We start from the raw sequence: 25908 nt of genomic DNA on the forward strand, positions 1-25908 counted from the left end.
CAACCACAAACACCAACAAAAAATAACCTTATCGCACTGGTTCTGAAACCCTGGATCAACTCTTTATCTACGTCTTAGCTAAGAATATTCCCCTGCTGGTTTTATACATTGATGCCATCAACAACTGTATATGATATTTCATCTTAGGTCAAGGTTTCTCAACAAGAAATAAGTAGAACATATGTTATCAAAGCACAAAGCCAACCAAATTCCTAAAATGACACACATTCAGATAACAATTTTAGATTTTTATTTCTTTTCTTGGATCCCTTGCATTCCTTTCTCAGGCATGGCCTGTGGCTAATTAACCATTTATCGTCCACATTGGCCACAGTGCTTGTTTTTCATGCAGAGTAAAATCTGTACAGAGCGGAGGAACATTCACCTGCTGGGTTGTACACCAACCATATTATCCCTGATGTGTGCTAATGATAGAAAAAGGGGGGCAGCACAGTCTGATTTTTTTAGGGGGTTAAGAAGTGTGAAGAGGTGAGTGTGCCGTTTGCTACAAACCCAAGAACATCCAGTGAAACCAAGGTCTGAAGCCACTGCAGCTTTGTCCGTCAAACCAAAATTGTCGCTCTGCAGTAGCTCTAAAAACTGTAAATAAGCCTCCGAAGGACATACTCTCTTTAACATGAGAGCACAAAACGTTTAATTAATTGTAATTTAAGCCAATTTGTTTCTAAAAAGCCAGTCAAAAAAATCGTAGTCTTTGTCCTGCTTTGTGTTAAAAATCTAGATTTATTTATTTATGTATTTGTGGTAAACGTCACCGTTTATGAAATATATTTAACCTTTACAGTAGGCTACTTGTTAGCTTATAATTTTACAGTCTCAGAATAAGAAAGAATAACGGTATTGAGATGGTATTTTTCACATTCTACTGATATTTTAAAACCTATCGAATGATGTTCTGATGTGTCCTTAACCTCTGCTCTCCCTCTATCTGCATGGAATCAGACTGAAAAGTGAATTTATAGGTTATTTATTATTCACAAGTGCAATACTATATCACTGAATGGTCGCCAGCACAGTCTATTATTATCCTTCAGTGACACTGGATGTACATATTTTAGGTTTAATTTTATATTTCTTTCTAATTCTGACTTTTATATATTATTTTAAAAACATTGGAATCATTATGATTTCATTGTGCATAAAATGAAGGTTTGTATTTTTATGAATGTTAAGATGAAAGGATAATTGAATAAATTAAGAAAAGAAAGAATATGTATATGAGAAATATACAAACTTACAATTTCTTGTTCAATATAACCAAGTTTTTATGTAAGTATAAAAAGTAAATAAAGCTTACAACACAATTTGTTTGACATTTTTTTTAGAATGAACATCTGCATGAAAGTAATAAATGACTGTTTGCAAAAGACATTGGATTGAAGGCTTAATGTATTTCTTATGACTCTGTTGTTTTAATGCAAATGTATTTAAACTCATCCATTGATTTAGTCGCTTTTTTCCGATTCGATTCTGCTGGAGCTCAACTCTGGACAAAGACTTTGATGGACTGACTTTTACACCCATACACCCTTACATGTGCTTTAGATGTCACTATAGGACTTCCAAAACACGAGTCATGTGCTTTAGAGCTGTGGGAAGATATTTGAGATCCCAGAGAAGCATTTAATGCTGGAACTATTTTCAGAGTGTGACAGCATGAAAAATTAGCCATAAAATAGAAATCTTCAGAAATTCAAGATATTCATAATATTTGAACTAATATACTTGTCTAATTTATTTTAAAATGCAAGAATTTACAGGTAAAGGGCTAAACTTAGTTGTAAAAGTTTAGCTTTTTGCAAACAAATTTCACAAGAAAAAAGTGGTAAATAAAAATCCTCCCAGGATGAGAATGCTCTTCCAGAGGTACAGCACTGCAGTGACCACAGGTTTGTGTTGCTTTGCTTGGACAGAGCGAAATTCACAGCCTCGAACAGGCAAAGCCCTGTCTGACTCCCCATGCAGCACACGTCACACCATCATCAGGATGTGTACCATGCAGCCAAGCCCACCACTCCCATTAAGATGTCATGAAGCTACAGCAGCTACTTATGGATGTTACAATCCCCTCTTCTCAATGTGTTCTCTATCATACAATATGACTCATAAATGGGATTTATAGACGAGTTTATTTGTGAATTTTATAAGTTAACTTAGCGTTACTGACACTCAAGCAAAAGACAAAACACAAGACATATTTTTGTAAAACAGTAAGTCAACATATCATCTCATTAACCAAAAGAATATTATTACTTCTCAAATGACTTTTTTGTCCCTTCACTTTACTACGTCTTTTTAGGCAGATTACAAAGCGTTTTAACGTTAAAAGAGAAAAAGCTGTGAATTCATGTAAATAAGTTTAGTTTATGATGTTCATCTTTTTTTTTTTCTTGAATTAATTCCACATTACAAAAAACTGAATTTAAGAAAATAAAAAGATTTTTTTAAGAAAAAATATTATGAATTTCTACCTTGCAAGGAAACAATATTATTATCAAGGAGCTTTTGCTGTTGCAAAATAATATTACCGGTATTTTGAGAAAACATGTCTTAGGGACCAGTACCACTCTGATGATCTTTTGAGCTTTTCTAAAAGTGTTCCCAGAAGTCTTCTAATTGGTTGAATGCTATAAAGCATTCAACCCTTTGTTTTCCTGTTTCTCTTTATTTATTGGTTGAATGCTGTAAAGCATTCAACCCTTTGTTTTCCTCTTCTGCTATCTTCCGCCGTTTTTCGGCTCTTAACTCCTTCTACAATTTTTAACCGATTGTAACCATTCAACTTTTAAAATGTTCAGCTCTTTCAGCTCATTCCTGCTATGACTTTTGGTTTTTCAAATCCTTTTACTTTTTAAGATATTCCAGGTTTTCCGGGAATTTTTTTCTCCATTGAAATACATGGAGAATTTTTCGTTCAGAAGTTCACAGTTAAACTCCTTCTACAATTTTTCACCTATTTTAACCGTTTGACTATGAAAATGTTCAGCTCTTTCATCTTATTCTAGCTATGACATTTTGGTCCTTCAAATCCCTGAACTTTTCCATTTATTCCCGGATATTCCTGGATTTTCCAATCTTTTTGCTCCATTGGCCACACCTTTGCTTCTTTAAACAATTGTAACTTTAACATTCTTTTGGCTAGAGACACCGTTCAAATATTGAAATGTTCACAAGGTTTTGGACTTCAACATAAGGCTCAAAATTATTATGGGATGGCAACACCACCTACAGTTTGGCGGCCATTTTGTGCCAAAATGTGAGGCAATTTTAAACTTCTTCAAACTTTCACCTATTTTTACCATTCTACTATTACAATGTTCAACCCTTTCATCTTATTCCTTTCAGCTATGACTTTTTGTCCTTCAAATCTTTGAACTTTTCCAGATATTCCCGGATATTCCCAGATTTTCCAATGTTTTTGCTCCATTGGCCACACCTTTGCTTCTTTAAACAATTGTAACTTTAACATTCTTTTGGCTAGAGACACCGTTCAAATATTGAAATGTTCACAAGGTTTTGGACTTCAACATAAAGTTCAAAATTATTATGGGATGGCAACACCACCTACAGTTTGGCGGCCATTTTGTGCCAAAATGTGAGGCAATTTTAAACTTCTTCAAACTTTCACGTATTTTAATCCTTCTACTATTACAATGTTCAACCCTTTCAGCTTATTCCTTTCAGCTATGACTTTTAGTCTTTCAAATCTTTGAATTTTTCAAGATATTCCAAGATTTTCCAGGATTTTCCAAGATTTTTGCTTCATTTAAATACATGGAGAATCCTTGAAAACCTTTGTTGCTTTCAAGCATTATAACTTTAACAAGCTTTCAGCTAGAGGCACCGTTCAAACATTGAAATGCTCACAAGGCTTTGGACTTCAACATACGTTTTGAAATTATTATGGGATGGCAACACAACCTACTGTTTGGTGGCCATTTTTTGACAAAATCTGAAGCAAATGTTGCAATAAACTTCATCCATGGCTGGAACTGAACATATTGAAATTCACTGGATCTGGACATATAAGGAATGTGGGCGTGGTTAGCAAACAAAGCTCGTTGCTAAGGACGTCCAAAAGTTTACTTTTTCCGATTCATCTGAAACCGACGTTGATTTGTTCCTCATCTCCAGGCGACCCAAACATAAAATGGTTGCTATGGAGATAAAATCAATAGAAAAGCCGCCATTTTGAAAAAAGTGGATTTTCTGTCAACTTAGAACATGTAGCTTTTACCAACATGACACTCTTAAACAATGTGATTTTTTGAGTCAGTTGATGATGCTGATGCTAGCACTTTTAGCCATTTTAGCATCATCTTCAAATTTTCAACCGTACATCCATTTTTTCAACAATTTCAACTTTCATGCTTAACTCCGTCTACAAATTTTGATCCGTTTTGGTCATTCTACTTTTACAATGTTCACCTTTGACTTTTGGCCCTTAAGTTTTCAAAATATTCCAGGATTTTCCAGGACATTTCAGGCATTTTTTCAACAATTTTAGCTTTAATGCTTAACTCCTTCTACAATGTTTGACCTATTTTAGACATTCTACTTTTACAATGTTCAGCTTTTTCATAATATTTCTACTTTCATTCAGAAATACAGCATTCAACCCTGCATTTTCTTCTGGAAATGCAGCTCCTTCTAGTTGGTTGAATGCTGTAAAGCATTCAACCCTTTGTTTTCCTGTTTCTCTTTATTTATTATTATCGTATCTTATAGTATCTTCCGCCGTTTTTTGGCGTTTAACTACTTCTACAATTTTCAACCGTTTGTAACCATTCAACTTTTAAAATGTTCAGCTCTTTTACCTTTTTTCTGCTATGACTTTTGGTTTTTCAAATCCTTTTACTTTTTAAGATATTCCAGTTTTTCCGGGAATTTTTGCTCCATTGTAATACATGGAGAATTTTTCGTTCAGAAGTTCACAGTTAAACTCCTTCTACAATTTTTCACCTATTTTAACCGTTCGACTATGAAAATGTTCAGCTCTTTCATCTTATTCTAGCTATGACATTTTGGTCCTTCAAATCTTTGAACTTTTCCAGATATTCCCGGATATTCCCAGATTTTCCAATGTTTTTGCTCCATTGGCCACACCTTTGCTTCTTTAAACAATTGTAACTTTAACATTCTTTTGGCTAGAGACACCGTTCAAATATTGAAATGTTCACAAGGTTTTGGACTTCAACATAAGGTTTAAAAATTATTATGGGATGGCAACACCACCTACAGTTTGGCGGCCATTTTGTGCCAAAATGTGAGGCAATTTTAAACTTCTTCAAACTTTCACCTATTTTTACCATTCTACTATTACAATGTTCAACCCTTTCATCTTATTCCTTTCAGCTATGACTTTTGGTCCTTCAAATCTTTGAACTTTTCCAGATATTCCCGGATATTCCCAGATTTTCCAATGTTTTTGCTCCATTGGCCACACCTTTGCTTCTTTAAACAATTGTAACTTTAACATTCTTTTGGCTAGAGACACCGTTCAAATATTGAAATGTTCACAAGGTTTTGGACTTCAACATAAAGTTCAAAATTATTATGGGATGGCAACACCACCTACAGTTTGGCGGCCATTTTGTGCCAAAATGTGAGGCAATTTTAAACTTCTTCAAACTTTCACGTATTTTAATCCTTCTACTATTACAATGTTCAACCCTTTCAGCTTATTCCTTTCAGCTACGACTTTTAGTCTTTAAAATCTTTGAACTTTTCAAGATATTCCAAGATTTTCCAGGATTTTCCAAGATTTTTGCTTCATTTAAATACATGGAGAATCCTTGAAAACCTTTGTTGCTTTCAAGCATTATAACTTTAACAAGCTTTCAGCTAGAGGCACCGTTCAAACATTGAAATGCTCACAAGGCTTTGGACTTCAACATACGTTTTGAAATTATTATGGGATGGCAACACAACCTACTGTTTGGTGGGCATTTTTTGACAAAATCTGAAGCAAATGTTGCAATAAACTTCATCCATGGCTGGAACTGAACATATTGAAATTCACTGGATCTGGACATATAAGGAATCTGGGCGTGGTTAGCAAACAAACTTCGTTGCTAAGGACGTCCAAAGGTTTACTTTTTCCGATTTGTCTGAAACTGACGTCGATTTGTTCGTCATCCCCAGGCGACCGAAACATAAAATGGTTGCTATGGAGATAAAATCAAAAGGAAAGCCGCCATTTTGGAAACAGTGGATTTTCTGTCAACTTAGAACATGTAGCTTTTAACAATATGATACTCTCAAACAAAGTGTTTTTTTGAGTCAGTTGATGATGCTGATTCCAATGCTAGCACTTTTAACCATTTTAGCAACATCTTCAAATTTTCAACAGTCCAGTCATTTTTGTATCAACTTAAGCTTTCATGCTTAACTCCTTCTACATTTTTTGACCTATTTTAGCCATTCTACTATTACAATGTTCAACTTTTTCAACTTTTTCCTGCTATGATTTTTTTTTAAATCTTTTAACTTTTAAAGATATTCCGGGATTTCCCAGGATTTTTGCTTCATTAAAATACATAGGAAATCTTTTTTTTAACTTCTTTCACAGTTTTTTACCTACTTTAACCATTCTACTTTTAAAATGTTGAGCTCTTTCAGCTCTGTTCAGCCATTTCTTCAGCAAATTCAGCTTTCATTCAGCATTATAGCATTCAACCCTGCATTTTCTTCTGGAAATGCAGCTCCTTCTAGTTATTATTATTGGTTGAATGCTGTAAAGCATTCAACCCTTTGTTTTCCTGTTTCTCTTTATTTATTGGTTGAATGCTGTAAAGCATTCAACCCTTTGTTTTCCTGTTTCTCTTTATTTATTATTCTTTACGCCTATCTTCCGCCGTTTTTCGCCGCTTAACTCCTTCTACAATTTTTAACCGATTGTAACCATTCAACTTTTAAAATGTTCAGCTCTTTCTGCTTATTTGTGCTATGACTTTTGGTTTTTCAAATCCTTTTACTTTTTAAGATATTCCAGGTTTTCCGGGAATTTTTGCTACATTGAAATACATGGAGAATTTTTCGTGCAGAAGTTCACAGTTAAACTCCTTCTACAATTTTTCACCTATTTTAACCGTTCGACTATGAAAATGTTCAGCTCTTTCATCTTATTCTAGCTATGACATTTTGGTCCTTCAAATCTTTGAACTTTTCCAGATATTCCCGGATATTCCCAGATTTTCCAATCTTTTTGCTCCATTGGCCACACCTTTGCATCTTTAAACAATTGTAACTTTAACATTCTTTTGGCTAGAGACACCGTTCAAATATTGAAATGTTCACAAGGTTTTGGACTTCAACATAAGGTTCAAAATTATTATGGGATGGCAACACCACCTACAGTTTGGCGGCCATTTTGTGCCAAAATGTGAGGCAATTTTAAACTTCTTCAAACTTTGACCTATTTTTACCATTCTACTATTACAATGTTCAACCTTTTCAGCTTATTCCTTTCAGCTATGACTTTTGGTCCTTCAAATCCTTGAACTTTTCCAGATATTCCCGGATATTCCCAGATTTTCCAATGTTTTTGCTCCATTGGCCACACCTTTGCTTCTTTAAACAATTGTAACTTTAACATTCTTTTGGCTAGAGACACCGTTCAAATATTGAAATGTTCACAAGGTTTTGGACTTCAACATAAGGTTCAAAATTATTATGGGATGGCAACACCACCTACAGTTTGGCGGCCATTTTGTGCCAAAATGTGAGGCAATTTTAAACTTCTTCAAACTTTCACGTATTTTAATCCTTCTACTATTACAATGTTCAACCCTTTCAGCTTATTCCTTTCAGCTACGACTTTTAGTCTTTCAAATCTTTGAACTTTTCAAGATATTCCAAGATTTTCCAGGATTTTCCAAGATTTTTGCTTCATTTAAATACATGGAGAATCCTTGAAAACCTTTGTTGCTTTCAAGCATTATAACTTTAACATGCTTTCAGCTAGAGGCACCGTTCCAACATTGAAATGCTCACAAGGCTTTGGACTTCAACATACGTTTTGAAATTATTATGGGATGGCAACACAACCTACTGTTTGGTGGGCATTTTTTGACAAAATCTGAAGCAAATGTTGCAATAAACTTCATCCATGGCTGGAACTGAACATATTGAAATTCACTGGATCTGGACATATAAGGAATGTGGGCGTGGTTAGCAAACAAAGCTCGTTGCTAAGGACGTCCAAAAGTTTACTTTTTCCGATTCATCTGAAACCGACGTTGATTTGTTCCTCATCTCCAGGCGACCCAAACATAAAATGGTTGCTATGGAGATAAAATCAATAGAAAAGCCGCCATTTTGAAAAGAGTGGGTTTTCTATCAACTTAGAACATGTAGCTTTTACCAATATAATACTCTCAAACAACGTGTTTTTTGGAGTCAGTTGATGATGCTGATTCCAATGCTAGTACTTTTAGCCATTTTAGCAAAATCTTCAAATTTTCAACAATTCAGCCATTTTTTCAACAATTTCAGCTTTCATGCTTAAGTCCTACAAATTTTGACCTATTTCAGCCATTCTACTATTACAATGTTCAACTTTTTCAGCTTATTCCTGCTAGGACTTTTGCACCTTTAACTTTTCATGGTTCTTCCAGTACAGTTCAGCCATTTCTTCAGCTAATTCAGCTTTCATTCAGCAGTACAGCATTCAACCCTGCATTTTCTTCTGGAAATGCAGCTCCTTCTAGTTGGTTGAATGCTGTAAAGCATTCAACCCTTTGTTTTCCTGTTTCTCTTTATTTATTATTCTTTACGCCTATCTTCCGCCGTTTTTCGCCGCTTAACTCCTTCTACAATTTTTAACCGATTGTAACCATTCAACTTTTAAAATGTTCAGCTCTTTCTGCTTATTTGTGCTATGACTTTTGGTTTTTCAAATCCTTTTACTTTTTAAGATATTCCCGGTTTTCCGGGAATTTTTGCTCCATTGAAATACATGGAGAATTTTTCGTGCAGAAGTTCACAGTTAAACTCCTTCTACAATTTTTCACCTATTTTAACCGTTCGACTATGAAAATGTTCAGCTCTTTCATCTTATTCTAGCTATGGCATTTTGTTCTTCAAATCCTTGAACTTTTCCAGATATTCCCGGATATTCCCGGATTTTCCAATTATTTTGCTCCATTGACCACACCTTTGCTTCTTTAAACCATTGTAACGTCAACATGCTTTCAGGTAGAGACACCGTTCAAACATTTAAATGTTCAAAAGGCTTTGGACTTCAACATAAGGCTCAAAATTATTATGGGATGGCAACACCACCTACAGTTTGGCGGCCATTTTGTGCCAAAATGTGAGGCAATTTTATACTTCTTCAAACTTTCACCTATTTTTACCATTCTACTATTACAATGTTCAACTCTTTCAGCTTATTCCTTTCAGCTATGACATTTGGTCCTTCAAATCCTTGAACTTTTCCAGATATTCCCGGATATTCCCAGATTTTCCAATCTTTTTGCTCCATTGGCCACACCTTTGCTTCTTTAAACAATTGTAACTTTAACATTCTTTTGGCTAGAGACACCGTTCAAATATTGAAATGTTCACAAGGTTTTGGACTTCAACATAAGGTTCAAAATTATTATGGGATGGCAACACCACCTACAGTTTGGCGGCCATTTTGTGCCAAAATGTGAGGCAATTTTAAACTTCTTCAAACTTTCACGTATTTTTACCATTCTACTATTACAATGTTCAACCCTTTCATCTTATTCCTTTCAGCTATGACTTTTGGTCCTTCAAATCTTTGAACTTTTCAAGATATTCCCGGATATTCCCAGATTTTCCAATGTTTTTGCTCCATTGGCCACACCTTTGCTTCTTTAAACAATTGTAACTTTAACATTCTTTTGGCTAGAGACACCGTTCAAATATTGAAATGTTCACAAGGTTTTGGACTTCAACATAAGGTTCAAAATTATTATGGGATGGCAACACCGCCTACAGTTTGGCGGCCATTTTGTGCCAAAATGTGAAGCAATTTTAAACTTCTTCAAACTTTCACGTATTTTAATCCTTCTACTATTACAATGTTCAACCCTTTCAGCTTATTCCTTTCAGCTACGACTTTTAGTCTTTCAAATCTTTGAACTTTTCAAGATATTCCAAGATTTTCCAGGATTTTCCAAGATTTTTGCTTCATTTAAATACATGGAGAATCCTTGAAAACCTTTGTTGCTTTCAAGCATTATAACTTTAACATGCTTTCAGCTAGAGGCACCGTTCAAACATTGAAATGCTCACAAGGCTTTGGACTTCAACATACATTTTGAAATTATTATGGGATGGCAACACAACCTACTGTTTGGTGGGCATTTTTTGACATCCCCAGGCGACCGAAACATAAAATGGTTGCTATGGAGATAAAATCAATAGGAAAGCCGCCATTTTGAAAAAAGTGGATTTTCTGTCAACTTAGAACATGTAGCTTTTACCAATATGATACTCTTAAACAATGTGGTTTTTTGAGTCAGTTGATGATGCTGATTCTAGCACTTTTAGCCATTTTAGCATCATCTTCAAATTTTCAACAGTACATCCATTTTTTCAACAATTTCAGCTTTCATGCTTAACTCCATCTACAAATTTTGACCTGTTTTGGTCAATCTACTTTTACAATGTTCACCTTTGACTTTTGGTCCTTTAATTTTTCAAAATATTCCAGGATTTTCCAGGACATTTCAGCCATTTTTTCAACAATTTTTTAGCTTTCATGCTTAACTCCTTCTACAATGTTTGACCTATTTTAGACATTCTACTTTTACAATGTTCAGCTTTTTCATCATATTTCTGCTTTCATTCAGCAATACAGCATTCAACCCTGCATTTTCTTTTGGAAATGCAGCTCCTTCTAGTGTTACATTTGTTTTCTTCTTATGCTATCTTCCGCCGTTTTTCGGCACTTAACTCCTCCTACAATTTTTAACCTATTTTAACCGTTCAACTTTTAAAATGTTCAGCTCTTTCATCTTATTACTGCTATGACTTTTGGTTTTTCAAATCCTTGTACTTTTTAAGATATCTTAGGATATTTCAGGATTTTTTGCTTCATTGAAATACATTGAAAAAAATCTTTGCAAACCTTTGTTTCTTTCAACCATTATAACTTCAACATACTTGTAGCTAGAGACACCGTTCAAACATTAAAATGATCACAAGGTTTTGGACTATAAAATACACTTAGAAATCATTATGGGATGTTGACACAACTTACTGTTTGGTGGCCATTTCATGACAAAATCTGAAGCAAATATTGCAATAAACTTAATCCATGGCTGGAACTGAACATATTGAAATTCACTGGATCTGGACATATAAGGAATGTGGGCGTGGTTAGCAAACAAACTTCGTTGCTAAGGACGTCCAAAGGTTTACTTTTTCCGATTTGGTCTGAAACTGACGTCGATTTGTTCGTCATCCCCAGGCGACCGAAACATAAAATGGTTGCTATGGAGATAAAATCAATAGGAAAGCCGCCATTTTGGAAAAAGTGGATTTTCTGTCAACTTAGAACATGTAGCTTTTAACAATATGATACTCTCAAACAAAGTGTTTTTTTGAGTCAGTTGATGATGCTGATTCCAATGCTAGCACTTTTAACCATTTTAGCAACATCTTCAAATTTTCAACAGTCCAGTCATTTTTTTATCAACTTAAGCTTTCATGCTTAACTCCTTCTACATTTTTTGACCTATTTTAGCCATTCTACTATTACAATGTTCAACTTTTTCAACTTTTTCCTGCTATGATTTTTTTTTAAATCTTTTAACTTTTAAAGATATTCCGGGATTTCCCAGGATTTTTGCTTCATTAAAATACATAGGAAATCTTTTTTTTAACTTCTTTCACAGTTTTTTACCTACTTTAACCATTCTACTTTTAAAATGTTGAGCTCTTTCAGCTCTGTTCAGCCATTTCTTCAGCAAATTCAGCTTTCATTCAGCATTATAGCATTCAACCCTGCATTTTCTTCTGGAAATGCAGCTCCTTCTAGTTGGTTGAATGCTGTAAAGCATTCAACCCTTTGTTTTCCTGTTTCTCTTTATTTATTATTCTTTACGCCTATCTTCCGCCGTTTTTCGCCGCTTAACTCCTTCTACAATTTTTAACCGATTGTAACCATTCAACTTTTAAAATGTTCAGCTCTTTCTGCTTATTTGTGCTATGACTTTTGGTTTTTCAAATCCTTTTACTTTTTAAGATATTCCAGGTTTTCCGGGAATTTTTGCTACATTGAAATACATGGAGAATTTTTCGTGCAGAAGTTCACAGTTAAACTCCTTCTACAATTTTTCACCTATTTTAACCGTTCGACTATGAAAATGTTCAGCTCTTTCATCTTATTCTAGCTATGACATTTTGGTCCTTCAAATCTTTGAACTTTTCCAGATATTCCCGGATATTCCCAGATTTTCCAATCTTTTTGCTCCATTGGCCACACCTTTGCATCTTTAAACAATTGTAACTTTAACATTCTTTTGGCTAGAGACACCGTTCAAATATTGAAATGTTCACAAGGTTTTGGACTTCAACATAAGGTTCAAAATTATTATGGGATGGCAACACCACCTACAGTTTGGCGGCCATTTTGTGCCAAAATGTGAGGCAATTTTAAACTTCTTCAAACTTTGACCTATTTTTACCATTCTACTATTACAATGTTCAACCTTTTCAGCTTATTCCTTTCAGCTATGACTTTTGGTCCTTCAAATCCTTGAACTTTTCCAGATATTCCCGGATATTCCCAGATTTTCCAATGTTTTTGCTCCATTGGCCACACCTTTGCTTCTTTAAACAATTGTAACTTTAACATTCTTTTGGCTAGAGACACCGTTCAAATATTGAAATGTTCACAAGGTTTTGGACTTCAACATAAGGTTCAAAATTATTATGGGATGGCAACACCACCTACAGTTTGGCGGCCATTTTGTGCCAAAATGTGAGGCAATTTTAAACTTCTTCAAACTTTCACGTATTTTAATCCTTCTACTATTACAATGTTCAACCCTTTCAGCTTATTCCTTTCAGCTACGACTTTTAGTCTTTCAAATCTTTGAACTTTTCAAGATATTCCAAGATTTTCCAGGATTTTCCAAGATTTTTGCTTCATTTAAATACATGGAGAATCCTTGAAAACCTTTGTTGCTTTCAAGCATTATAACTTTAACATGCTTTCAGCTAGAGGCACCGTTCCAACATTGAAATGCTCACAAGGCTTTGGACTTCAACATACGTTTTGAAATTATTATGGGATGGCAACACAACCTACTGTTTGGTGGGCATTTTTTGACAAAATCTGAAGCAAATGTTGCAATAAACTTCATCCATGGCTGGAACTGAACATATTGAAATTCACTGGATCTGGACATATAAGGAATGTGGGCGTGGTTAGCAAACAAAGCTCGTTGCTAAGGACGTCCAAAAGTTTACTTTTTCCGATTCATCTGAAACCGACGTTGATTTGTTCCTCATCTCCAGGCGACCCAAACATAAAATGGTTGCTATGGAGATAAAATCAATAGAAAAGCCGCCATTTTGAAAAGAGTGGGTTTTCTATCAACTTAGAACATGTAGCTTTTACCAATATAATACTCTCAAACAACGTGTTTTTTGGAGTCAGTTGATGATGCTGATTCCAATGCTAGTACTTTTAGCCATTTTAGCAAAATCTTCAAATTTTCAACAATTCAGCCATTTTTTCAACAATTTCAGCTTTCATGCTTAAGTCCTACAAATTTTGACCTATTTCAGCCATTCTACTATTACAATGTTCAACTTTTTCAGCTTATTCCTGCTAGGACTTTTGCACCTTTAACTTTTCATGGTTCTTCCAGTACAGTTCAGCCATTTCTTCAGCTAATTCAGCTTTCATTCAGCAGTACAGCATTCAACCCTGCATTTTCTTCTGGAAATGCAGCTCCTTCTAGTTATTATTATTATTTATACTATCTTCCGCCGTTTTTTGACACTTAACTACTTCTACAATTTTTAACCGATTTTTACCATTCAACTTTTAAAATGTTCAGCTTTTTCAGCTTATTATTGCTATGACTTTTGGTACTTCTAATCCTTCTACTTTTTAAGATATTCCAGTTTTTCCGGGAATTTTTGCCCTATTAAAATGCATTGGGAAGTTATGATACACGAGGCGCCCGGTTCGACACCCGGTTCGGACGCTTCAAATTTTTTTACCATTTTACTTTTAAAATGTTCAACTCTTTCAACTTATTACAGTTATTACTTTTGGTCATTCAAATCATTGAACTTTTTAAGATAATCCAGGATTTTCCAGGATTTTTGGCTCCATTAAAATACATAGAGAATCCTTGTGCTTAACTTCTTTTACAGGTTTTTACTTACTTTAACCATTGTATGAAACAGTTCAGCTCATTCCTTTCCTTCAAATCTTCAAATTTTCATTAATTCAGCCATTTTTTCAATAATTTCAGGCCTTGTTTAACCCCTTTTACAATTTTTTTACCTCCAAAATTTTTTTTTACCACCACTTTTGGTCCTTTAAATCCTGCGACTTTTCAAAAGTGAAGGCTCATGGGAAAGTGTTGATTCCCAAACCATGAGTTAGGTGGCTGTTACGAGAAGTGACTATCATGTTTTTGCACCACATAAGTTAGTGGTTTAATGAAAATAAATGCTGTATCACTCAGCTAGCTAGCTAGCTAGCTGATGATCAATATATCTCTCCATCACATGGATGTGTGTGCAAAAAGTAATGGCACATGCATAGTTGAGAGAATTGATCTTGAAGCTCTGCATATGCCAGAATATCTCCTGCTGCAGGATGTGGCTACACTTTTACTGTCAAATGATTAGTGCTTTGTATTACAACATCAAGGTTTGATGTCATTGTGGGATGGAGACTGTTTGGCAGCCATTTTGCGTTTTTCAAATTTGAAACCTCTGTTTCTTTCAACCAATATAACTTCCACATACTTGTAGCTAGAGACACCGTTCAAACATTAAAATGATCACAAGGCTTTGGACTATTAAATACGTTTATAAATCATTATGGGATGTCGACACAACCTACTGTTGGTGGCCTTTTTATGACAAAATCTGAAGCAAATATTGCAATAAACTTCATCCATGGCTGGAACTGAACATATTGAAATTCACTGGGTCTGGACATATAAGGAATGTGGGCGTGGTTAGCCAACAAACTTCGTTGCTAAGGACGTCCAAAGGTTTACTTTTTCCGATTTGTCTGAAACTGACGTCGATTTGTTCGTCATCCCATGCCGACCCAAACGTAAAATGGTTGCTATGGAGATAAAATTAATAGAAAAGCCGCCATTTTGAAAAAATTGGATTTTCTGTCAACTTAAAACATGTAGCTTTTACCAATATGATACTCTTAAACAATGTGGTTTTTTGAGTCAGTTGATGATGCTGATGCTAGCACTTTCAGCCATTTTAGCATCATCTTCAAATTTTCAACAGTACATCCATTTTTTCAACAATTTCAGCTTTCATGCTTAACTCCGTCTACAAATTTTGACCTGTTTTGGTCATTCTACTTTTACAATGTTCACCTTTGACTTTTGGTCCTTTAATTTTCCACAATATTCCAGGATTTTCCAGGACATTTCAGCCATTTTTTCAACAATTTTTTAGCTTTCATGCTTAACTCCTTCTACAATGTTTGACCTATTTTAGACATTCTACTTTTACAATGTTCAGCTTTTTCATCATATTTCTGCTTTCATTCAGCAATACAGCATTCAACCCTGCATTTTCTTCTGGAAATGCAGCTCCTTCTAGTTATTTATACTATCTTCCGCCGTTTTTTGACACTTAACTACTTCTACAATTTTTAACCGATTTTTACCATTCAACTTTTAAAATGTTCAGCTCTTTCAGCTTATTATTGGTATGACTTTTGGTTTTTCAAATCCTTTTACTTTTAAAGATATTCCAGTTTTTCCGGGAATTTTTGCCCTATTAAAATGCATTGGGAAGTTATGGTGCCCGAGGCGCCCGGTTCGACACCCGGTTCGGACGCTTCAAAATTTTCTTCCAACCAACTTTTAAAATGTTCAACTCTTTCAACTTATTACAGTTATTACTTTTGGTCATTCAAATCATTGAACTTTTTAAGATATTCCAGGATTTTCCAGGATTTTTTGCTCCATTAAAATACATAGAGAATCCTTGTGCTAAACTTCTTTTACAGGTTTTTACTTACTTTAACCATTGTATGAAACAGTTCAGCTCATTCCTTTCCTTCAAATCTTCAAATTTTCATTAATTCAGCCATTTTTTCAATAATTTCAGGCCTTGTTTAACTCCTTTTACAATTTTTTTACCTCCAAAATTTTTTTTTACCACCACTTTTGGTCCTTCAAATCCTTCGACATTTCAAAAGTGAAGGCTCATGGGAAAGTGTTGATTCCCAAACCATGAGTTAGGTGGCTGTTACGAGAAGTGACTATGATGTTTTTGCACCACACAAATTAGTTGTTTAATGAAAATATAATGCTGTATCATTCAGCTAGCTGTCTGATGATCAATATATCTCTCCATTATACATGGATGTGTGTGCAAAACCGCATGGCACATGCATAGTTGAGAATATTGGTCTTGACGCTTTGCATTTGCCAGAATGTCTCCTGCTGCAGGACGTGGCTCCACTTTTACTGTCAAATGATTAGTGCTTTGGATTACAACATCAAGTTTTGACGTCATTATGGGATGTCGACACAACCTACTGTTGGTGGCCTTTTTATGACAAAATCTGAAGCAAATATTGCAATAAACTTCATCCATGGCTGGAACTGAACATATTAAAATTCACTGGATCTGGACATATAAGGAATGTGGGCGTGGTTAGCAAACAAACTTTGTTGCTAAGGACGTCCAAAGGTTTACTTTTTCCAATTTGTCTGAAACTAATGTCGATTTGTTCGTCATCCCCAGGCGACCCAAACATAAAATGGTTGCTATGGAGATAAAATTAATAGAAAAGCCGCCATTTTGAAAAAAGTGGATTTTCTGTCAACTTAGAACATGTAGTTTTACCAATATGATACTCTTAAACAATGTGTTTTTTTGAGTCAGTTGATGATGCTGATTTCAGTGCTAGTACTTTTAGCCATATTAGCAACATCTTCACATTTTCAAAAGTTTAGCCATTTTTTCAACAATTTCAGCTTTAATGCTTAACTCCTTCTACAAACTTTGACCTATTTTAGCCATTTTACTATTACAATGTTCAACTTTTTCAGCTTATTCCTGCTAGGACTTTTGTACCTTTACCTTTTCAAGGTTTTTCCAGTACAGTTCAGACATTTCTTCAGCTAATTCAGCTTTCATTCAGCACTACAGCATTCAACCCTGCATTTTCTTCTGGAAATGCAGCTCCTTCTAGTTGGTTGAATGCTGTAAAGCATTCAACCCTTTGTTTTCCTCTTATGCTATCTTCCGCTGTTTTTCGGCACTTAACTCCTTCTACAATTTTCAACCTATTTTAACCATTCAACTATTAAACTGTTCAGCTCTTTCAGCTTATTACTGCTATGACTTTTGGTTTTTCAAATCCTTGAACTTTTTAAGATATTCCAGGATTTTCCAGGATTTTTTCTCCATTGAAATACATGGAGAATTTTTCGTGCAGAAGTTCACAGTTAAACTACTTCTACAATTTTTCACCTATTTTAACCATTCAACTATTAAAATGTTCAGCTCTTTCATCTTATTCCAGCTATGACATTTTGTCCTTCAAATTCTTGAACTTTTTCAGATATTCCCGGATATTCCCAGATTTTCCAAAATTTTTGCTCCATTGGCCACACCTTTGCTTCTTTAAACAATTGTAACTTTAACATTCTTTTGGCTACAGACACTATTCAAACATTGAAATGTTCACAAGGCTTTGGACTTTAATATAAGGCTCAAAATTATTATGGGATGGCAACACCACCTACAGTTTGGTGGCCATTTTGTGCCAAAATGTGAGGCAATTTTAAACTTCTTCAAACTTTCACCTATTTTAACCATTCTACTATTACAATGTTCAACCCTTTCAGCTTATTCCTTTCAGCTACGACTTTTGGTCTTTCAAATCTTTGAACTTTTCAAGATATTCCAAGATTTTCCAGGATTTTCCAAGATTTTTGCTTCATTTAAATACAAGGATAATCCTTGAAAACCTTTGTTTCTTTTAACCATTGTAACTTCAACATGCTTTTGGCTAGAGACACCGTTCAAACATTTAAATGTTCACAAGGCTTTGGACTTCAACATAGGTTTTGAAATTATTATGGGATGGCAACACTACCTACAGTTTGAAGGCCATTTTGTGCCAAAATGTGAGGCAATTTTAAACTCCTTCAAACCTATTTCAACCATTCTACTATTTCAATGTTCAACTCCTTCAGCTTATTCCTTTCAGCTATTACTTTTGGTCCTTTAAATCCTTGAACCTTCTAAGATATTCCAGGATTTTCCAAGATTTTCGCTCCATTTAAATACATTGAGAATCCTTGAAAACCTTTGGTTCTTTCAACCATTGTAACTTCAACATGTCTTCAGCTAGAGACACCGTTCAAACGTTAAATTGATCACAAGGCTTTGGACTATAAAATAGGTTTAGAAATCATTATGGGATGTCGACACAACCTACTGTTTGGTGGCCATTTTTTGACCAAATCTGAAGCTTATTGATTAAACTTCATCCATGGCTGGAACTGAACATATTGAAATTCACTGGATCTGTACTTATAAGGAATGTGGGCGTGGTTAGCAAACAAACTTCGTTGCTAAGGACGTCCAAAGGTTTAATTTTTCCGATTTATCTGAAACTGACGTCGATTGGTTCGTCATCCTCAGGCGACTCAAACATAAAATAGTTGCTATGGAGATAAAATCAATAGAAAAGCCGCCATTTTGAAAAAAGTGGATTTTCTATCAACTTAGAACATGTAGCTTTTACCAATATGATACTCTCAAACAATGTGTTTCTTTGAGTCAGTTGATGATGCTGATTCCAAAGCTAGCACTTTATCCATTTTAGCAACATCTTCAAATTTTCAACAGTTCAACCATTTTTTCAACAATTTCAGCTTTAATGCTTAACTCCTTCTACAAATTTTGACCTATTTTAGCCACTCTACTGTTACAATGTTCAACTTTTTCAGCTTATTCCTGCTATTATTTTTTTCCCAAATCTTTGAACTTTTAAAGACATTCCAGGACTTTTGCTTCATTAAAATACATAGGACATCCTATCGCTTAACTTCTTTTACTGTTTTTGCCCACTTTGACCTTTCTACTTTTAAAATTTTGAGCTCTTTCAGCTCTGTTCAGCCATTTCTTTAGGAAATTCAGCTTTCATTCAGCAATACAGCATTCAACCCTGCATTTTCTTCTGGAAATGCAGCTCCTTCTAGTTATAATTATGCCGTTTTTAGCTCATATAAAGAAACCTGTGTCATTTTCTAGATCATAGTTTCTGCAGAGCGGCAGGAGTTCATTAGAAATTCACCTCTGAGTTGTGAACAGGACTGTTGGCCAGGAGTAAGCTCGTCCTGACTTCCTATCATATATCTTCTTTCGCGATCTTACAGCCCCTCTCAACCCAAACCTAACATTAGGTTAGGATGCAAGAAAAATGGCTAACAATATCGGCGCTCTTGCATATGGCACAGTTTTTAATTGGATGTCAACTCAGATGGGGAAAACAAAGACGTACATGGATCTATTTGTCTGCAGGTGAATGCATCGGAATGGAGCTGCTCATTCCTGGTCCTGGAGCTCTACCACCTTGACTGTTTTCCATATCTCCAAGTCTTACTAGCTGCTGATTAGCTCAATCAGATTTCTCCACATTCTGACTGAATGAACACACCTAGTCCAGGTGATCAGCAGGAAGCAGTGCAGGGAGAGCTGGAAAACAGGCAGGGTGGTAGATCTTGAGGACCAGGAATGAGCAGCCCTGTTCTACATCATGTGTACAAGCTTTTTCAAACAGCATTTTTTCATCTGCTCCTGAATCACAACAATTTGAATAAAGTAATATTCAGAATTGCAATTTTAAGCTTAATTTTCTTTATACAAGTTCTCCATCTTGAGAAAAATTGCCCAAAGAACACCTTAAATCCACAAACAAGATTTTTATTTATGTGGATCTTTAAGATTAGAATTCTTAGTTAGACTTTTTTTGCACCCAATTGGCAGATTTTTTCGCTTATTTATAGAAAATCTGCCAACGGAATAATTATTCTTTGACCTATTTCTAAGGAACCTGTAAAGCACTGATAGATAAGACTTTTACAAATTATTTTCCAATTAACTCAATAGATATTTAGCTCTGATGTGTAACTTTCAGAAATATGAGCAGCTGGATAAACATGTGCTGAGATTCCCGCTGTTCATAGTTCTGTCTTCCTCAAATGTCCACACATTTTCAAACACAATTGTCTATCATTTGGTGGTATAAATATCTGACTGGAAAATCTGAAACTAGAAGGCGCCTCCGACATGGTCCTTTGTGGTAAGAACTTTTTAGTCACCATGAAGGACTGAGGACAGCCTGAAGTAAAGGGTGGAAAAAAAAAGAATCCAGTAACTGTGGTCTTCTGTCTCAACCCACATAAACTGAAACAGCCTTCTTAGAATCTAAAATCTAGCAATTTTAGTCTCCCTCCACTCCCTGTGTTTGTGTCTGTTGAGGACCAGTTCAGAACCTTTTATGTTGATCGAGTTCAGGAACAAGTACGAGACAGCTGGGACATGCTGAGGCAGAAAGTGAGGAGCGAGGCATTTGCTCTGGCGATGAAGTAAATCCTCCGCTGGCACGAATAAAAGCTCCATGTTTTATGGAAAAAAAAAAAAAGTTAGTAGAGGCCCTCTGTTGTGGTGGTACTGGCCCTTCTCACACAGCCCCACCCCCATTGCGTCTTTCCCCCACTTTTTCTTTTTTTTTTTTGCGCCTCTATTGTTTCCCTCTTTTGTTATTTGTGATCTAACCCCAAACTAACCTTAAAAGACCCAACCAAAACTAAGGAAAAAGTTTTTCCAAGCTAAAGCAAAAGTGAACTGTCAAAACAAACACAGTTTGTTTTCAAAACAAGAAAACACTGAAAGGCCCTGGAGAATTGCCATGGTAACCATTCAACCAGATGTTCAGAGATCTCCAAAGACGAAACTCTTTAGCAAATAAACTTTCACTGCGGAACCCACTTTTTCAGCCAAAGGACACTCCTCATCTTTTGTCTGCCAGAAAAAACAGAAACTGTGTAAAACTTACCATCAGAACTAACTGTGTCTTGGTGGTCAAAGCTGTCCTGTCCAGTATCCCTGTAATCAACCCAGTTAATCCCCTCTAGACTGTCGTAGTTGGACTGGTCTTGATCCTTGACTGGTACTACTGTGAAGTGGGGCATGTTTTCATCACTCTGCTCTCCGTCTGCAGCTCTAACTTTTCTTAGCAGGCTAGCTGTTAGCTGAGCTCCCACTGATGGCATCTACATTCCTCTACTCTGTGCTCACTTCCTCTGGAGAATATTACCATACTCTCCGCCCACAAGCCAGCCTCCTGGATTCTTTATTGTGTGTGTGAACTGACAGGAAATGAGACTTTGGGAAACATCATCTCACCCCCCTGAAAAAGAAGAATCAACCCTGTCTGACAGGCTTTGAGCCCAAAGTTAGCTTTTCCATGTCTGAGTCATGGACTCAGTTAAAGAGTGACTAACTGTGAGGTCACGCCCGCCCCACGCTCTATGTCACAGTGACAGCTACCAGGCTGCAAGTTCAAGGTTCACGGGCTTCCCGCTGCACCTGCTCCCCTCAACAAACGTGACTGTGACGTGGAATCTGGGAAAAATCATTAACAGCTTGAGGGAACATATTGGATCAGAAACAAAAAAAAAAAAAAAAATCAAAAAACTGTTCACAAACAGCATGAGGCTGAGTGAAAAGAAATTCTTTTAACACCAAATAATACAAATCAAGGACCTGACAGTTATTTTTAAAATGTGATGACCGACAGCTTGATATACCAAAGAGATCATCATAAGTAAAATGTACTTATGTTTCTCTTTCTAATTCTGAGATAAGTACCAAGTTGTTTTTTTGGTTTTTTTCATAAATGAAACACTGTTATTAAAAAGGCATGGGTAAAACAAGCAGCTTCTTTCTCTGGGTTGAGGATGTTTATTTTTTCCTTTTTTTTTTTAAACTATTACTTTATTAAAAAATTGAGACTCAGGCTGATACAGAAATGTGGGCAAACTTCCCTGAACTTGTGTGTGGTCTGAGAAAGCTCAGGATCTGTTTTTAATTGCAACCTTTATCTCTTTTTTTTATGAGCTGACAATAAAATCTTGAATTGAGGTTGAACTAAGCCAAAAGTATTTTATTCCCTTGTTTTGAAGGTTTAGTACACATACGTCACCCACCTGCTGGAGTTACTCCCTACCCATGGATGCTGTTTGCAGGTCAGTGAGCAGCATGAAGGCAGACCTCAGTCTGGTGAAACATTGTCCAGGCTGGAGGGGCAAGTCCCAGAAAATATGAGGCCCACAAGGGTCAGTATGTTTACAGCCCTGGAGATTACTTTGAGGAAGCTCTTTGAATTTTTTAGAATTATCTCACAAAGTGCTGATTAACTTCTAAATGGCAACTCAATTATACTAAAACAAAACATGGTATGACAGAAATGTACGAATAGACAATTTTTCCAAACTCAAAATACACACTTTATTGTTATGTGTAACAGCATTGCTAAAACAAATTTTGTAATGTCTGCGAACTTTGTATTTTCATATTTTGTCTCATGAATTGTGTTGATATTATCACACAAAGTAGGCTTGATCTTTCTGATACAAAAGCAATATAACCAACTAGCAGCTGGCTTGCAATTGCAAATGTCAACCACTAGATGGCAGCTCCTACATGCTTCATGAATCTTCATACTTTTTAGATTTTTACTTTCAATTCAATTCAATTCAATTCAATTCAATTTTATTTATATTGCCCAAAATCACAACAACAGTCGTCTCAATGGGCTTCTTAGCGGTAATTGTAAAGTGAACATGAAATCATGATATACCATATCATACAATACATAGAATTTAATAGAACATTCTGAACTGATCTAACTAAACAGACTAAACTAAACTGGGCATCCCTACTTTCCTGCTAAGTGGAGCCATCACCCTCAAGCCCTTAAATATGTCATTTGAGAGTACAGCCATATTTTTTATCCAGATGATTTCATAGCATTGGTTTTAGAAAATATCATAAATGACAGTGTCAGAAGCGCATTTGATAAATTGGATTGGAAATGCTCTTGACCAGTATAAAACAACACTAATCAACTGTCCTTGAATTATTATCTAAGATAAAATAACAGATTTTTAATGAATTGTGCCAAATATTTGCATTAATAAATGTTCAAATAATATATTAATCAATTTTCACCCAATTTTGTCAAGAGTAATCCTGCCCTTTCAGCTCAAATTGAACAGAGAACAACTTTTCTTAATATTCAGTGAATGAAAAGACTTCCCTGTAGTTTGAATGAATGGCTCTTAGTCAAACAGCTAATTTTAATTGGCTGTGAAAGCCAAGCAGCCCCTTGGATTCCTACCAGTGACACTGATTAGGATTTTCTAATACCATGCCTGTGGGGACTTAAGTCAATCCAATTACCTTTGGCCACCATGATTAAGTTGACATAGACCCAGGGGCTCCTCTACTTTGTGTCCAGAACTGAAGATCTGGATTTGTGGACAATGAATGCCACAAAACCTGGCTGTTTCATTGGAAGGTTGGTCATGTTATTGTTTCACAAGCTAACAGTTATTTTATATAAAATATTGTTTAAATTATTGTTCCTGGTCTTAATTGGGTAAAGGAGAAAAAAGAAAAATTATATTAAATGTAACGAAGCACTCGGTAAATGTATCAGTTTCAACATTCAGAAAAAAATATTAGCAAAGTCCAAGAAACACTTACCTGTATATGAAGCTGAGCCTCGTCTTTATTGCTTATACTTTTTTTTATAACAGTTAACTGTTTTTTTCATATATGCTTTGTCATTCTCTAATACTGTGGTGACAAATACTTGTAAAATTGTATCTTTCTGCATTTGGTATTTTTATATTGAACCTTAAAAAACTATCTACTTCTTCATGTATTCTGGTGTTCTATTCTTTTCCAAAAAGAAAAAAAAAATATCCATTGTTAAAACAATATGGAGAAATATAAAATGTTGTAATAGCTAGACTTTAAAAAGCTCCATCCATGCTGTAGGAAACTATTATTTAAACAGACATTTTTAAACATTCGTCCTGTGTTTGCCATCATATCTTCTTAAAGGATGCACCTTACTTCTTAGAACAATGACTGCTTTTGTGAGAACTGCTTCTCCTTTTTTTTAAGTCCTTGACATGTGCTTTAGTCCATTTTGAATAGTTGTATTAAACCTGATACGGTCTTTGGAATACAGAGGGAATTCATGGCATTTTACTTACCTTCTTGAGAGAGAGAGGGGTTCATTTCTGTGAAAATTTCTGATAGAAAAAACTGTTGGTCTAATTAAACTGACAGCGGCATTTTTTCAAACACTTCAAAGTCAAAGGGTAACATCTGACGTTGAAATTCCTGGAAAAAAAAGAGCACCAATGGTTCTTTAGATTCATCTCATGTTTTCACATTTGTTGAAACTAAAAACATTCAAAAAGGTAGTTTGTGCGGCAACAGGAAAGTCATGTGAAGCTGATTTCCTTTCATTAGTTACTGGTAATGGCATGTCATTATAAAATAAAGCCTAGATGTAGTTAGGGAAATTTAACACGGTTGATTTCAACATAAGTGAAATCCTTTCACAATTCTGTGGCTGCAACCATATAAACCATTTGTGTTTCCTCATCTGAACATAAATATTGTTTAAAGTTTAGAAACCAACATATATAAAAGGAGCATTCTGTCAATTTTCTCAAGTTAGTTCCTTTTGTTACTGTTTGCCTTTGTGTGATGATGTGATACTTGTCAAGGGAGAAATGGAAGTGATGAAATGGGGTGAAAAGGTTTCAGGATGAAATCACATTTTGATGGTACTAACCTGCCCCACTAAAACAAGAACATTTGTATCCAATCCTTTTCTGATTTATTAATATTATGGACCACAAAATGGATGCAATGAAAAACAATAAATTTAACTGGTACCCATGTTAGTATTCATTATTTTTTTCTGTAACATTTGCAGTGTAGTTAAATGAAATAATGTTTTAGGGAAGTCAGCAGTAATTTATTGTGTGTTAAGAGTGGGTGGAAAAAAATTATCTGCAAAAAACTTGTAACTTGGATCTGACTCAACTATTTCTTTGAGTCTTATTCTGAAACTCTTTCAGACTTAACTTGATAACTGCCATTCGGAGACATGCAATCCCACTTAAAGACTGAGGACTTTTAAACAACTTTAATTCAGTTTCACCTAAACAGTGGCATCCTAAAGTCAATGCTCCGTTGTGAATCTGTGACAGTACAGACATTAAAAACAGATTATTGTGTTCACACACATTAACACCGCAAAACTGAACAATTATTTTAATCATCGAGCATCAAAAATTGTATATTTTAGCTGTGACTGGCCTTCTGACCTGAGGCAGAAATTGGCTTTGACTCAAAACTTTTCATGATACTTACATTTGTATTACTTTACTTGTTAACAAATTATTGATACGAAATGTTATTTAAAGTATACAACATGTGATGTTGTGAGTTAGCAAGCATTGAATCCAGTTTTCCAAGTACATGGTATTTGTAATTTTATGCATGAAGTAGGCATGAACAGTAGATGATGGTTAAAGAGAGACGTAAAATATTCCTGAAATGTTGAAT

General features: G+C 35.2%; 1 protein-coding gene across 1 annotated transcript in view; it reads right to left on the bottom strand.

Annotated features, from left to right (window-relative positions):
* slc12a4 (solute carrier family 12 member 4) overlaps positions 1 to 21577 on the bottom strand; it is a 39854-nt gene extending 18277 nt beyond the window's left edge. The window contains exon 1 of the mRNA XM_004067309.5: positions 21308 to 21577. Coding sequence (XP_004067357.2) covers positions 21308 to 21524 — 217 coding nt within the window. The 5' untranslated portion in view covers positions 21525 to 21577. The remainder of the gene's footprint in view (positions 1 to 21307) is intronic.
* Between the last annotated feature and the right edge of the window lie 4331 nt (positions 21578 to 25908).

This window comes from Oryzias latipes, chromosome 3, assembly GCF_053564925.1.
Source record: "Oryzias latipes strain Hd-rR chromosome 3, Olatipes_Hd-rR_3.1".
NCBI classification, from domain to species: Eukaryota; Metazoa; Chordata; class Actinopteri; order Beloniformes; family Adrianichthyidae; genus Oryzias; species Oryzias latipes.